The 17,205-nt window shown below is 34.4% G+C and overlaps 1 protein-coding gene across 2 annotated transcripts in view; it reads right to left on the reverse strand.

The window, feature by feature from the left end:
* The window catches only part of LOC111511266 (Rho-type guanine nucleotide exchange factor), a 57,172-nt gene that overhangs the window by 336 nt on the left and 39,631 nt on the right, over nucleotides 1-17,205 (reverse strand). The window contains exons 9-10 of one of the 2 annotated variants that reach the window (XM_023167281.2): nucleotides 16,568-16,874; nucleotides 25-14,473 (exon numbers count right to left, since the gene is read on the reverse strand). In XM_023167281.2, the coding sequence (XP_023023049.1) occupies nucleotides 14,265-14,473; nucleotides 16,568-16,874 (516 nt within the window). In that variant the 3' untranslated portion in view covers nucleotides 25-14,264. Of the gene's footprint in view, nucleotides 1-24; nucleotides 14,474-16,567; nucleotides 16,875-17,205 lie in introns of those variants that run through there. The other variant, XM_023167279.2, reaches the window with a different exon arrangement.

Here is a 17,205-nt window from a genome sequence, read left to right on the forward strand (position 1 = left end):
GATGAGTAAATAAAACGTAATACAGTTTAAAAATATAGGTTTATTGAAGTATTCTATAAAAATATTCATGAGTTTTGATGAGATCTAATAAAACAACACACATAAATCCACTTTCAAAAATAATCAAGTTATCAAGCCACATGTGTCTCACAAATATAAATACCAATTTCAAAAATGTATGGTTTTCAGATTTTTACTTTCATTGTCTAATATTATTAAGAGATTTGAACACAAAGCTATCAAATCAGAACATTCTGAAGATTTAATTGAAATATCGTGAATAACATGGTTGGAATTATCTTTCATTGCTTTTCTTTGATATAAGTTAGATAATTTTATACTGCTAATAACATTTTCTTCAGCTCTGAAATTGACTCAATCTTTCAGACTTATATATTTTCTCGGCTCACTTTTAAGAACTATTTATCTAATATTACTGGAGTTTTTCCTCAACACCAAACCGTTATTTTAACACCTCGACACGTGTTTCAATCACCAAGTGATCTTCAAAAGAGAGATGGAATTAATCATACCCACAAAGCTATACCTATTTATACAATAGATATAGATACCTGTTTCAGGTACCTGCGTCTTAAATTCATTTTTCAATTTGCCTTATCTACTTGTCTTGAATTGATTTTACAATTTGTCCTCATGTAGTAGTCAGGTAAATCTATTAATTGAAATATACAATTAATTTCACATGTTGCCTTATATACCTACTAGTCTTATATAAATTTTACAATGTGTTCTATGTACTAGTAAGGTAAATCTAATAATTAAAATATTATATGCTATATAAAATTATTTCACAAATTGCCTCATCTACTTAAATAAATTATACAATGTGTCCTTATGCAATAGTTAGGTAAATCTAATTATTAAAATATTATAACCTATATAAAATTCAATTTCACAATATTGCTCTATCTACTTGTCTTAAATTAGTTTTACAATGTATCCTTATGTAATGTCATAAATGAAATATTATTTTAACGAGCTATATAGTATACTATTAGGTATTGGTCCACCATCGTTATTCATAATATTGTGTTATTCATATTATTATGTTTCTACACTCTCATAGGCATCTAGATGCCTGTTGTTACTAACTTGTCTAACAAATCTTAATGAACTGAAGTCTATGGAATGGTTTTGTTGCAAAATTAAATGGGCAACTGCTGATTTTTCAGGTCTTCCATATTTTAAGTGTGTTGAAAAATCAGCAGTCGCCCATCATATTTTGCAACAAAACCATTCCATAGACTTCATTCATTGAGATTAGTTGAATAAGTTAATAGCAACAGGCATCTAGATGCCTATGAGAGTGTAGAAATAAGTAAACATAATAATATTATGAATAATGATGGTGGACCAATACCTATATAGCTTGTTGAAATAATATTTCATTTATGAGATTATATAAGGACACATTGTAAAATTGATTTAAGTAGATAAGGCAATTTGTGAAATAATTTTATATAGCTTATAATATTTCAATTATTAGATTCACCTTACTATTACATGAGGACACATTGTAAAATTTATGTAAGACTAGTAGATAAGGCAAATTATAAAGTTAATTTAAGACACTCAAGTCGCAAGAACCTGAAACAGGTATCTATAGTATAAATAGGAATAGCTTTGTGAGTATGATTAGTTTGATCTTCCTCTTGAAGATGATCACTTGGTGATCGAAATATGTGTAGAGGTGTTAAAATAACGGTTTGGTGTAGGAAAAAATCTCCAGTAATATTCTTTACTACACCAAAGGTTCCAAACAGTGCATCACAAGAACTATTTATCTAAATGAATTTCGACAAATGCGCTCATCAGACACTCCCCCATTTAAGACCATCATATGTTTTATTTTATTTATAAGACACCATGAGCATTATAATACATTTATTAAATAACATATTGCCCTTATTTGAATTATATAATATAATTTTATCACAGGATTTGTTTTAGTTAGATATACCATGCAAGTAAGTCAGAAAATGTCTGAAGAGTGTTAATTCAAGAGAATATTATTTACAAACAAGTATTAATGTGTGAAAAAATGAGGAAAAAAAAAATGAAATACACTGACCACCGTTCAGATCTGAATGCACTCTGTTTTAAAATTATAGACAATGTATTTAAATGTTTTCTTGGGAAACTATGTTCCCAAATTACAAAATGAAGAATGGAGAATCTATACACGCAGTGGGCAAGATACAAAACAACGGTATATGTAGGTAGGTCCAAATTAAGTGGATCTATTCTACCCTCCACTGCAACCCGCGGGGATTTATTGTGACTCAACTTTAGCATAAGGTTACTTTCTGATAACGTCATCTTGTAGGTGAAACGTGCATCTAGAAGAGTTTTCTGGTGTGGTAGTAGTGTTTCTTTCAGATATTTTTCCAAATATTATTATTCAATAAGGCTCTAAAATAAGGGATAAATTCATTTTCTACGTGAATATGAATGCAAATGAAAAATCCTGCAACAGGTCAATTTTTATGTATGAAAATACACTTTCTCAATAAAATTATTCGACTGCCCCTTCAACCCCCTATCCTGGCAAAAAGGGTTTTCAAATATCTATTTAGCAATATAGCATTTTTTGATTCTTGGAACTGGATACTCAAGAAAAAAGTCAAAAAACTGTCATGATTAACAAGTCTATTAGTTATGTTGTCAAAAAAGTACAACGGTACAGTCAAAAGTACAAAAGTAAAGTAAAATTTGTCACAAAAAGATCAGACATATTTGAAATATACGTTCATTCGCTAGACGTTAATTTGTAGTTATTAATTGTTTTTTCAGGAATTTCTAAACAATAATGTAAATTGTTTCCAAATGAGTGTAGGTGAGAATTATTATTTATGGTCTTCCCAAAACTGGGAGATCAAAATCGAATGGTGGACATATCGTTAATTTTTGAGAAAAACCCTACAAGAAAAGTAGCTGGTGACAGTCGAAGTAGGTGGAGGCAGTCGAAGATTTTCCACTAGCTTCTAGGCTACAGAAGGCACTCTCAAATGACCACCATAAGACTATTGGCATCCTGACGAGGGAAAATGGCGACAAAGCCGCCAACCTCCAGGAGAGTGCTGAGATTCTTATGGAAACTCACTTCCCAGGTTCTGTCTTTCCTGGAACGGCGAACTGGACGGATGTATCAATAACACCCTCACAATATGACTGGCAATATGCTAGTACAGTAATTGATGAGGACAAAATAAGATGGGCTATATCGAGCTTTTCCCCCTTCAAGTCACCAGGGCCTGACGGTATAAGACCAGCCCTACTTCAGTGGGGACTGGACACTCTTATGCCACACCTGGTTGGAATATTCAGAGCCTCTCTAGCTCTGAGGTATATTCCCAGTAAGTGGAGAGAAGTAAGAGTAGTATTTATACCCAAACCAGGTAGGATGGACTACACCCTACCAAAAGCATTCCGACCAATTAGTCTCACATCGTTTTTCTTAAAAACCATGGAGAGGCTATGTGAGCGGTACATAAGAGATGAAGTACTTGTTAACAACCCACTTCATCCGAATCAGCATGCATATACCCCGGGAAGGTCTACTGATTCGGCCCTTCACCATGTGGTTGGCAGAATCGAGAGATCATTGGACAACAAAGAATCCACCCTAGGTATATTCATAGATATTGAGGGAGCGTTTGATAAAACAACCTTTCCAACAATTACCCAGCAACTACACTCCAGGAATGTACCCCTGGTAGTAGGAGAATGGATACTCCAGATGCTCTCTAGCAGAGCAATAAGTATTAATGTAGAAGACATCACAGTTAAAGGACTGGTCATGAGGGGATGTCCACAGGGAGGGGTCTTATCACCCCTTCTCTGGAACATAGTTCTGGATACCCTAATTAATCACCTTAACAAAAATGGATTCTACACAATTGCATACGCAGATGACATAGTTATCTTGCAGACCGGCAAATTTGTAAACACACTGTGCGATAGAGCGCAGGATGGGCTCAAATTGATAGAAACATGGTGTAAGGAACACTCACTGTCGATCAATCCCAAGAAGACTGAGATGGTCCTTTTCACCAGGAAAAGAAGTTTAACGGGCTTAAAACCTCCCGAAATCTTCAAAAGCCAACTAAACTTCTCTGAAGAGGTGAAATACCTTGGTATTATCCTCGACAAGAAGCTAACATGGAACTCTCATCTACAGAGTAGAGCAAAAAGAGCATACGTGGCTTATGAGCAATGTCGGAGGACAGTGGGACGCGCATGGGGTCTTTCACCCCGTGTAGTCGCCTGGATCTACACTGCAATAATAAGACCTATGTTAACGTATGGAGCCATTGCATGGGGACCGAAAGTTCTACAAGCAACGGCCATCCAAAAATTATATCAAATACAGCGACTGGCTTGTTTAAACATCACAGGAGCCATGAGAACAACACCAACCGCGGCAATGGAAGTAATCACGGGTCTGACCCCTCTGGATCTGTTCGTTAAGGAGGTTGCGTTAATGGCCATGTTACGATTGCACACGGCTGGTGTAAACCTAGAAGTAGGAATGGGTCGATTGAGGCTGGGCCTGTGGCGGGAAGCGCTTACTGCGCAACCTCTGCTGCAGGCAACAAGTGATGCAATTGAACCCAGGTTTGTGTTTAATAAACCCTACAAAATACAAATTAAGCAGAACACAGAGTCAGATGCTACAAATGCAATACGGATTTATACAGATGGCTCAAAAACCAAAGAAGGTTCAGGATGTGGAGTGTACTCCAGATCACTAAGCCTAAGGATCAAATGGGGAATGGGAAGAAATACCAGCGTGGTCCAAACAGAACTGGCTGGTATCTCAATCGCCACAAAAGAAATAACCAAGAAAAGAATTTCGGGCAAAAATATAACAATCTGCACTGATAGCAGACAAGCACTATTAGCCTTGAACAGACACCGTGTTACTTCAGGGCTAGCACTAGAGTGCCACCAAGATTTAGCCAAAGCCTCGGTAGATAGTAACATTATCCTGAGGTGGATTAAAGGGCACGAAAGGAGTAAAGGTAATCGCATTGCCGACTCTTTAGCCAAGGAAGCGGCTGGACTAAGAATTTTAGGACCAAGTGGCACCCACGGCCTGATGACTTCGACAATTGCGGAACTAGTCAAATGTTACACCCATGCTCAATCTTTAAAGAGATGGGATGAAATCAAAGGATGTAATCTTGCCAGGATCACCTTGGGCGACCCTGGGAAGCTGGCGCCGAAGAAATATCTGGCGATGACCAGGAAAAATCTACGCCTTACAGTAGGATTTCTGACTGGCCACTGTCAGCTAAGGAAACACCTACATAATATGGGGCTAGTGGACACACCTCTATGCAGGATGTGTGAACAGGAAGATGAGACTGTCAGGCATGTCCTGTGCGAGTGCCCGGAGTTATCGTCAATAAGAGAATGTGTGTTCGGCGAGTCTTGGCCTACACCTGCCGATATAAAGGAGATGTCTCCCAGCGACCTGTCCACCTTCCTGGAAAGGACAGGATGGACGACGACCTAGGAGGACAACTCCTTGGGAGGATGTACAATGGGTCACATGTGGCCTAAGTGCGTGGGCTTACACTCACCCTCCCTACTCTACAGATACAGATAGAAAGTAGCTGGTGATGATAATGCAAGTAAATATCTGTATTGAGAATTTTGAAAATACATAAATACCATCCATATACAATTCAACTACATCAGAAACTAAATAAAGATGATCCTAATCGTATATTAGAATTTTGTTAAATACTTACGAATAGATGCCAACGAAATCCGATATTTCCCAAAATATTCTTTTCCTCGATTACCCTACATGGAACGGTTAACAAGCAAAATTGTAGTTATTAGAATACGCAAAATCAGCAATGGATGAGAGAAGGTAAGTCAGTAAAAATACTGCTCAAGAGTTCACTTGAATAGGAATTAAAGTTGGTTAGGTTAGGTAGGAATTGAAGTGAACGTTTGGGCTGGCATACTAAATAAATAATAGAATAATTGCACCACATTTTTTTGAGGGGACAGTAACTGGGACGTTACTTGGATTAAAACAAAATGAAACTTGTGCGAGCTAAGGACTAACGAGGTCTTACCTTTTAACGTGTGATTCCTAACACGGACTAAACTATAATAATTACAAATATTTTTATTAACGTCAAATTTATTTCGTTCCATGGCATCATTAATTATTGTACAAATTGAACAATTGAAAATTGTTTTTTGTTACCAACATTCAAAAATTAAAAAATGCTATACTGTTGAATAGACAATTGAAAACTCGTTTGAACACGATATCACATTATCCGTTTTTATTTGAAATTTTTACAGGTCGAAGGGGCAAATAATTTTATCAACAAAGTGTATTTTCATATATAAAAATTGACCCGTTTCAAGATATTTCATTTGCATTCATAATCACGTAGAAAATGAATTTATCCTTTACTTTGGGACCTCACTGTATATACATACATGATATAAAATAAAACCTGCTCAACATTTATTTATTTGATAACTAATGTAATTCCTCTGGTCAATCTTATGATTACAATAACTTTTTCATTTCACAACTTTTCAGACTCTTATAACTTTTTTATTAGTGAGCCAATTTGAATTCAGAAACATGCTAACAAAAATTACCTATTTCTATAATGTACTTGTTGAAGTACAACCCTAACATTGCAAACTCGGAAGATAAATTTTAAATGTCATTTAATCAACAAGTTCCTTCAAGGAACAAATCAGATGGTTACCCGATCTGTTATTCTAACAATGCTTTGGATGTATTGAAGGGAATCTAAATATCGTCTCTCAGATATACGAGGTATATTCAGAAAATAACGGGAAATTTTTAAATTTTACGGGTTTGGAGAGTCAGGTTGTCAATTTATTTCATTATGTTAGTATATATGCCCTTGAAGTATGATAAAAATGTTAGTTAATGAAGATGCACAATTACTTAAACGTGCTCTAACAGGTGACGAAACATGGGTTTACAGATATGACTTCGAAATTTAAGCTCAATCAACTCAGTGGAGGCATTCTGGCTTGCCAGAACCTAAAAATGCTCGACAAATGTGTTCAACGTGAAGGTTACGCTCACTGTGTTTTTCTATTTTGATGGCATAGTGCATCTTGCCACAAAGTCAAAAGGTCAATAAGGAGTAATACCTACAAGTTTAACGTCGTTTGCGTGCGACAATCCGAAAAACGCCCGAATTTGTGGAAAAATAATTTTAGCTTTCGCACAACGATAATGCATACTTCATGTCTTGTTCGTTTAATTTTGACCCAGATCAATTGAGGCTCCAGCATCTATATTTGCCAGACATGACTTCGAGTGACTTTGAAGGGCCATCGTTTCACAAGCATACATGACATTAAAAGAGCATTGTGGAAAGAGCTGAAGAATATCCCGAAGAACGAATTGAGAAGTATTTCATTAGTTTGGACTTTCATTGTCTAATATAAAATAAATTGATTTGAAATATATGAAAGAATCTGTAATATATTAAAAAAGATTAGCTGAAAAATAACAATTATATTAAGCAAAAAAAAACTGAAATTACAATGGAATAAAATACAAGCAACAACCAAAAAAAAATCAAAAAAATTGAACTATTAACACGAGATGAAAATTAAAAAATTATTAACAAGAAATGAAAAGTAAAAATTAAAAGATTCCAAACCAAGTTACTTCACGATGTTTCGATTGTTAGTACCCACAATCTTCTTCGGGTGATAACTGGACTTATTCCTCCGAGATCTGACTATAGGTCATTTGAATGCTTTCACCTATCCCCTCTTTCTCTCTCCACTTCCACAATCGAAACGTCGTGAAGTAACTTGGTTTGGAATCTTGTTAAAGGTCTTCATCCCTGAAAAAAAAGGAGTCAGAAACGATTTTTCTTATTCTGATTGAGGAAAGATTGTATGAGTGTATAAAGGAAAAATAATAAAAAAAATATTTTTTGAATATTAGATGAATAAAAAGTATTTTCTCTCTCATTTTTGGGCATTTTTCTTCAATTCCACCACCAAAACTAACGAATATTTTGGTGTTATTCCATTTCGGTATTGAAGCCTATCATTTTCTCAGTTAAACGACTTTCTCATTTTTCTTTTTAATGTTTCCTTTATTTTGTTATTAATTTAATGAGAATGTGTTATTTATACGAATTTGATTTCCTTGCATTATGCCTTTCGAAATGGGAAATATCAAATTTTATCAAAGTCAACTAATAAAGTTTTGTTTCAGCCGTCGACTAGTGAAAACTAATTATTACTTTTGAATCTGGAGTCAGAATAGTAGATGAATTTCTTTTAAATGACACGCCCGTCAGGTAGCTCCTCCCACACGTCTGGTGAGGGAGAGAGAGAGTATCATAGAGCCATTGTAAAATGTAGCACAGGGTCGGATTGGGAATAGGAAAAGATAAAAGTTATTCTGACCGAACGAAAGATTGAAATATTAAAATTTCTACAATAACCAGATAGTTTTCAACTTACCTATCTGTATGTTTGCGTGTGTACACGTTTGTATCAAATCTTGCAAGTCTAATATCTTCCGATTGGCTTGAAATTTTACAGATATTCATTACTAGGGACAAAACTTCATGATATTTTCATATTAGGAAATACTTAGATGGAGGCTCTAGAATGTTGGACGAATTTCGTTATTTTTGATTTGATTACAATCAAAATTGGTAGCAAAAACATTGTTGGATTTCATTTATTTTCAACAGTTGCATACACATCAGCGGAATATATCTGGCAGTATGAATTAATTTTGAGGAAAAATATGAGTAATTTACCCCGGAGAGCCCTTGATGAATTATTTTTGAGGATCCGACTATGAATCATAAAATCTTTTCGTCATTTCGAACTAATGCCGAAAATTGATATTGTGAAAGGACCCTTACTTGAAAGACAAAATCTGATACCTGATTTCTCAATTTTTTATTCATAAAAATACACCCTGCTCATGTTTTCGAAAAAATAAATTTTGAACAGAACATGACTATAAATTACAAAATAACCCATAGCTATCTTTATGCTGCTATTTTGAATTCTTGAAATTTGATGAAAAACTCATTATCTTCAATCTCAAAATACCAGTGTTATATACAGGGTGTTCCTTAAACACATGCTAATATTTAAGGAGGTAATTCTTAGACCCATTTTAAGGAAAAAACATCCTATGGACGTATGTCCTAAACGCCTTAACTTTTGAGATACAGGGTGGCAAAGTTTTCAAAAATAATCAGTTTTTCAATAATAACTGAGATAATTTTGTAGACATCTTTGGCATATTTGGTACATATGTTCCATGCCTCAAGGCGCATTTTCTGATGTACAATTTTCTTAATTTTATCTGCCAGTGGCGTACGTACGAGTTTTGAAATGTATATTTTTGGCGAAAAAAATACTACGCCACTGCTTTATCTTCAATTAAAAATTATTTTTAAAATCTCCATACATTTTTGAGCACATTCAATTTGTTGGGTTTTCTTTGTCCGACGCATGGTTTTCGCTCAAAAAATTAAAAATCGCTTTACTTAAGGATAAATTCCTTAAAAATCTGATGCGGTATCGTGCATCGACTGAAAGCAAACCAAGAGATCAGATTTGTTGCAAAATAATTGAGGATCTAAAAGGTATTTGTTTGTTGTCAGATGCACTGTTCTCAATTAAAATTACGTCATATCGCAACACCGCTTAATAATTTTTGAAAATAAAAATTTAGTTATCCTGGAATAAATGACGTGTAGCAGAATTTATTTACTGCATCTCTTGGAAATATGGAGTTTGTCGATATGTGATTTCTTTCAAAGATTAAAAGCAGAAAAAAACAGCGTACCCACCATAGCAATAAAAAACGAATTATCTGTATGTACAAACGTCATTAGCTAATATTGATGTTGATTTAAAGTAAGGTGTTGGTGTTAAAAATTGTCACAGCGCGTTTTGATTAATTTTGAAGTGTTATTGAAGTTATTTTGGTAGTCCGCTGTTTTTCTGAATATCAGTAAATATGGTAAATTATACGAATGCGGAAATGGCGCAAATGCATTACGTATATGGCCTTGCCGATGGTAATGCAACAGAAGCCAGGCGCATTTATCAGGAAAGATATCCTAATCGTGCCTTACCAGATAGCCGAACCTTTTCAAATATTCATCGTCGACTTGGGGAAACTGGTAGTTTCAAGAAAGGGACTTCGGAAGGTAGACCTCGTGTAGTAAGAACTCCTGAAATTGAGGAAGCGGTGCTGCAAGGAATTGAGGAACATCCTGAGACGAGTACGAGAAAGATCGCTAGAACTCTGGATATTTGTCATCAAATTGTTTGGCGTATTTTGGTTGATTTTTTGTTATACCCATACCATATTTCAAGAGTGCAGACATTACTCCCCAGAGATTTTCCACAGCGTGTGAACTTCAGTCAGTGGTATCTACAAAGTGGTATCTAAATCCGCAGTTTGAGACACAAATTTTGTTCACAGACGAAGTAAATTTTTCTCGGAATGCCATTCAAAATTTCCATAACAATCATGTGTGGGTTGAAGAAAATCTCCATGCAATAACCGAAACCCATTTCCAACACCAATTTTCGGTTAATGTATGGGCAGGAATTATAGGTGATCATCTAATAGGCCCATTTTTTCTACCAGGACGCCTTGATGGTCGTTTTTATTTACACTTTCTCGAAGAAGGCTTACCTGGGTTATTGGAAGATGTGCCACTTGCGTTGAGGAATCGAATATGGTACATGCACGATGGCGCCCCTGCTCATTTCAGTGTAATTGTCCGAAACCATTCAAACACAGTTTATCCTAATCGTTGGATAGGTCGCGGAGGACCTCAGCAATGGCCAGCAAGATCCCCCGATCTCAACAGTTTAGATTTTTTTTATGGGGTCACCTTAAAACTCTTGTGTATAAAACTCCCGTTAATACTTTAGAAGATTTAAGAGAGCGAATAGTTGCCTCGTGTGAAAATATACGAAATACGCCGGGAATATTTGAACGGGTGCGTAATTCCATGCGTAGAAGGGCGGAAGCATGCATACTACGTGCAGACGGCCACTTCCAAAAATTTTTATAATCAGTTTTGGTATTATTATTAATTAACAAATTTGTGCTATTCGTTTAGACTTACTGTCATAAAATAAAATAAAACTCGTTTTTGTGAAAAATTTATTTTTTTGCAGATTATGTTTTCAAATATTATTAGGGAATTGGTAATGCGTTATGAAGCAATTTTCAGATTCTCATTCATTTTGGAATTGATCTAATTTCTTAATTTGCTTTCTGTCGATTTTTATTTTTTTGAGTGAAAATCATGCGTCGAACAAAGAAATACCAAGAGATCAAATTTTCTCAAAAATAAATGAGGATTTTAAAAATGATTTTATTTTGAAAAGAAAGCATTGGCGTAGTACTTTTTTCCCAAAAATATTCAATGCGAAACCCGTAGGGAAGCCACTATTTGAAAAAATACAAATTTGTGTACATCAGAAAATGCGCCTTGAGGCATGGAACATATGTACCAAATATGCCAAAGATGTCTACAAAATTATCTCAGTTATTATTAAAAAACTGATTATTTTTGAAAACTTTGCCACCCTGTATCTCAAAAGTTAAGGCGTTTAGGACATACGTCCATAGGAAGTTTTTTTCTTAAAATGGGTCTAAGAATTACCTCCTTAAATATTAGCATGTGTTTAAGGAACACCCTGTATAATTTGACAATTAATAACAAATCTCGTTTGCCATCTCGAATTTCTGAATTCCAACAGAAAAATAACTATCTTCGAACCTTAAAGCCAGTCTTCCATAGGGCCCAACCAGATATCACAAAACTAGTCCGCCCTCTTGAATTCCCGAAATTCAATAGAAAAAAATCACGCCTAGAGACTACAAAATACCAATTTTAAATCGAATCGGTCCATAATCACAATACTCGTCAGACATCTTGAAGCCGCCATCTTGAATTCATTAATTTTAACTAAAGATTCATAATGTGCGACCACGAAAACCCCATTGTACCAAATATGAATCGGATAACACAACTTGTCCGTCACCTTGAATTCATTAATTTTGACAATACATTTATACTCTACGAGCCCAAAAAAATCCACATACTAATTTCAAATCGATTCGGACCATAATCACATATCTCGTTCGATATCTTGGAACCGTCATCTTGAATTCGTTAAGTTTGACAAAAGATTCATAATCTCTGACCCCGAAAACTTCCTTATAGCAAGTCAAATCGGGCCCTAATCACAAATCTCGTCCGCATCTTGAATTTATCAATTTTGATAAAAGATTCATAATTTTCAAATAATCTGCAATTTTCGTGCAAACTTTGAGATCAACACGAAAACGAACATGTTTTTATCTAAAATGTAATTTGGAAGAACGAACACGTCGGCGAATAAAGTTCGGCCCTGGAATGCCCCGGCCTGGTCAAGTTAGAATTAGGGAGGAGTTTGTATTTATTTCATCGGGCGAAATCGCACTGCCATCTGGCGGTATACGTTTTCGTAACTAAAGGCTAAAGACACTTAATAATTTTTTAATTTTATCTCCTGTTAATAGTTCCATTTTTTTTTGGTTGTTGCTTGTATTTTATTCCTTTGTAATTTCAGTTTTTTTTTGCTTAACATAATTTTTATTTTTCTGAAAATACAACAATACTCAATTTCCTATGAAAACTCTATTTTTGAGATATTTTTAAAAAACTTCTTATTTATATCCTTTGGAAGAAATGTCATGGACATCCCATAAGATACCTGAAGATAATATGAATAAGTTTCAAAATTTGAATATTTTGAATACTTCCATTTAAATTGTATTTCATTTCTCAAGAAAAGGATTGATGAGGATGGTATTCAGTTAGTGTATTTGAGTTGGCCAAATACTTCCAAAACAACCGGCCATTTATGTTCTCTCCTATTGTCAATTATTGTTTTTGTCCTTTCATGACTTCAATACTTTATTAAACATGATGTGAATAGTGTGTGTTTTGTTCATCTTTACAGTGTTTCTGACTTCATAGATATTATAATTTGATTTTTTCCACTTTTTCGTTATTTATTGACATTGAAAAAAAATTATTCAAGGATATTCCGCATGGTGATACTGTAATTAACCTCTCTCTTTTACCAATCCAAAATTGTGTATGATAACTTTGTAGGAATGGGGTATAAGATGCCTCTGAAAGTTATTTATTGTATATCCCCAAATATATCTTATTGGTTTAGTCAGAACATCTATTAGACATCCATAAGATATCTCTTATTTTCAGGAATGGATGCCCATCATGTGACTGGGACCATTATAAAAAGTGCTTCTTACATAGTGCCATAATTTCAAGGAGTGATTCCATGTGATGTTGTTTTGAAAAGTTCCTATGAACAAATGGTTAAATCTCCTTAGTTTCAGAAATATGGGGTGTTTGAAAGTCTGGGTGAATGGGAAATAAAACTTTTGGCTTTCTACTTCTTCATCTTTATGCCAAAAATGTGGGAAACTTCCAAGATACTGAAAATGATTACTTAATATCTTGGGTGGTTATACCAAATAATATGGTTGATTTCATGGGAATAGGTGTTGGCAATATGAAGTCATTGGATCATAAATCAACTTTTTCATGATATTTGGAATTCTTCAGAAAGATGATTTCCGGTAGGAGTGATCGTTTTCGAAAAAAGTGATTAGGTGCACCAAATTGGATTAATATATTTTTCCGGAAACAATCATTATTAAGAGTTGACATATCTCAACATTCTCAAAAGTTTAAATAAAGAATAAAAGTTGTGACATTGCATTGCTAACATATATACCCATATAATTATATTGAATATATTGAATAACAGTCTTTGAATGATGTTTGTGCTAAAAGTTATTAATGACGGAAATACAAATGACCAAAAAGCATCAAATGTTAAATCAAAATCTACATAAGAACCCACGAAAGTTTTCATTACTATTTCAGAAATGTTCCTTGCAGCAATGAAAATATATATTCAAAGATAGATAGATAATTTATTCATATCTTGCAATGGTTTTTAAAACATAAGGTATGTTGAGTATGTTAATTCTTAGAAAAAATAAATAAACAAATTAATTATAAATATACAACATTTATATTCATTGTTTTGATGATTCTTTACTTATCAAAAACTTTTTCTCCACAAAAAATATTGCAGAGTGCATTCAACTGAAAGTGGTATGACTATTCCAGATGTTGGGTTTTCCGCAACTGACGTATTACAAATGATCCGCAACACCAGGTGGATGCTCTTTGTGCGTGTGGACGATAGTTATGAGGCTGCAAAGGCTGAGTAATTATGGTAGATGAAGAACGGATCAGATCCAAACTAGATCTATGTGAACGTGCTATTTTATCATGCATTTGTACGTTACCACCAGTCAAAAGTTCCACTGCATACCCCAATCGCCATAAATGAAACATAGTAAAGTTTAGAACTAGCAGGCGACCGAATTTGTGAATGGTTAGAGTAATTTCATCAAGATAATAAGGTATACCTAAATGGCGATATCAAGATACAAATTCATCAACAGTACCAACACAACAATTAGTGTGCTAGGGTAAATACACTGATTTGAAATTATTCTGTGATAAAAAATATACATGAAACTGCAACAACTTCAATTGTGTTGCTCAAATGCTCTAATGAATTGACAATGACCATTTTTAGAAAACTCAAGTGCAAATTGCATCCTCGATTTTTTGTGAAGAACTTGAAATACTTTTACACAGTTTCAAAAATGTACCTTTCAAATTTAACAATGTTTCGATAGAAATGTATTGAAACTAAATTTTTACAATACATTTTGTGTATTGAAAATCAAGTGAGTCCACTCAAAATCACCAGTAGTCAATCAATGAAAGTAAAATGAGATGACTATATAATTCCATTGTTCTCTGGTAGGGGTGGTGCCACTTTACGCCTACGTTTTTCATTATGTTCCACGAAGATCTGATAGATGCCTCTCAGTATTGCATCAAATGCTTTTCACTGACTATTAATAATAAGACAATGGTTCTATATTCTATTATCGTCTTAATATGTTGAATGATTCTATCATTGTCAGTCTATGGTTCTATCTGGTTCTATGATGAAAATACTTTTACAGTTCTCTACAGCTCCACCGGATCCGTGTATGAAAATAACCAACATCTTCATCTCTCTTCAATAGATGGCACCGATGGCAGAACTGTGTTTCATTACATTCAGTATATCTTCATCTCTCTTCAATAGATGGCACTGATGGCAGAACTGTGTTTCATTATATATCTCTTTCGGAACATAAATGAAGATGCTTGGGTAATTTTGTATATTATCTTCTTCCTGTCAAGTACAGCACAGCTCAAGGTCGAACTTGTAAATGAACAAATTTAGAATGTGTTGCGTATTTGAATGTGTTTTCCCAAGAAACTACATTCATAATTCAGTTGAAAATAACAAATTTCGCTCGAAGAGCATACAGGAAAAAAGTTTGATAATGTTGTTGGTCATACGAACATTTACAAGAACATCATATTGGAACTGAGTAATATTCTAAAAAATATCTATTTCTGTTTCCATTTCTTTACTTGATGGTAGAATCTATCGAAGATAGTCGTCAAAAAATTCATTGAGATAGCCTGTAGAAGTTTTCTCAACATTTGAATTTGTTAACTGAAGTTATGTTTCCGAACGAATTAGGTAATTTATTAGAGTTTTGACTCCCATGTATATTGACCCTTCTCGATATACTTCATAATTGAATGATGGTATCAAGAAAGTGTCCTTGTTACGAGTGTTGTAATTGTGAATGTCAGAAAATTTTGTGAAATTTAGTTTTCTTTTGAATTCACCTATACCTACTTGTGATCTTCCGAGTTTGTGTACTGATTTCAGATATAGAACTTATTTCCAAACATGATTTTTCGTGTACATTTTATTCCATATGGAAAAATTTTCATTTATTGAAACATTAATGGGTTCATATACACTTCCATAATTAAATTGATAATTATAGGCTTCGTAAATTTTACGATTTGGCAATGTTGATTATTTCTATTGTTCCTATTGGTCAATCGAACAAGAAGCGGGAATAGGTCCGTGACGTCACCGCCCTACCAAATTTGATTTTTAATCATTAATTAAGGGAAAACTACGGTACTTAGAGAGCTGAAACAAATTGCACTGTTTTTCAATTTGAAATTTCTATCAAGTGGACTGTAAACCAAAAATCATGAAACAAGCCTATTGACTGTTTGAACTACAAGGATTGTATAAAATCCTCACTGACATTACTTACATTAGAACAATTGTATTCCTACCACTGTGAAATCTTGCGCTTTCAATTCAATTTACTATCTGCAGTATATAAAATTCAATGTCTTTGGTTTTTTAAGAAGTAGACATTGAAAGAATGAAATTACTTTTAACCATTCACAGTAGGTTGAAGAGAGACAGCTGATGGCAGAGTTTTCATAAATTATAACGGACAATCCAATTACCCTACCTGAATTAACAGTGCTTCTGAGTTTGGTAACTGAACAATATGCTTCAATGACATCAAGGATCAAACCATCTTCCTTGTAGCTCATAGGTTTACGGCTGTACCTCGAATAGGGTCCATTCGGAGAAGTACCAAGGGCGAGGCAGGGGCGTAGAGGCGGGGTGGGTCTCAAGCAGATCGATGACCAACCGCGTGAAGAGACGGTGGTACCATGGTGAAGTTGTGGGGTTGGAGTGGATGAGCGGGTATTGATTCCTCCTTGGCGGTTACTGTGGTGGTTTGTCACGCCTCCGGCTACTAGTGGAGACGTCTGTGGACAATAGAAAACATTGCTTAAATGTAACATTCCTTAATGCAACTCACGACACATTAATGTTAAAAAAGGCAAGCTGAAATTTTTGTGAGATCCTAAACTGGGGGCAGACTCAGAAAATTAAATCCTGGAACGAATGAAGGAAATTATACCAGATTCATCAACTGTGAACTGACCATAAAATTTGAAGCTATTACATGACCTTTCATTTATTTTAAGGAAGTTGGCTTATCGAGATCGAGTTGTTTTTTATTAATGATCCAATCTATATTGCTGAATGACATAATAAAAAAATGCATGCATTATCTGGAATTAGAATTGACTGATT

The sequence above is a fragment of the Leptinotarsa decemlineata genome, unplaced genomic scaffold, assembly GCF_025532065.1.
Source record: "Leptinotarsa decemlineata unplaced genomic scaffold, Ldec_3_MD MMD2_P_RNA_scaffold_9, whole genome shotgun sequence".
NCBI lineage: Eukaryota > Metazoa > Arthropoda > Insecta > Coleoptera > Chrysomelidae > Leptinotarsa > Leptinotarsa decemlineata.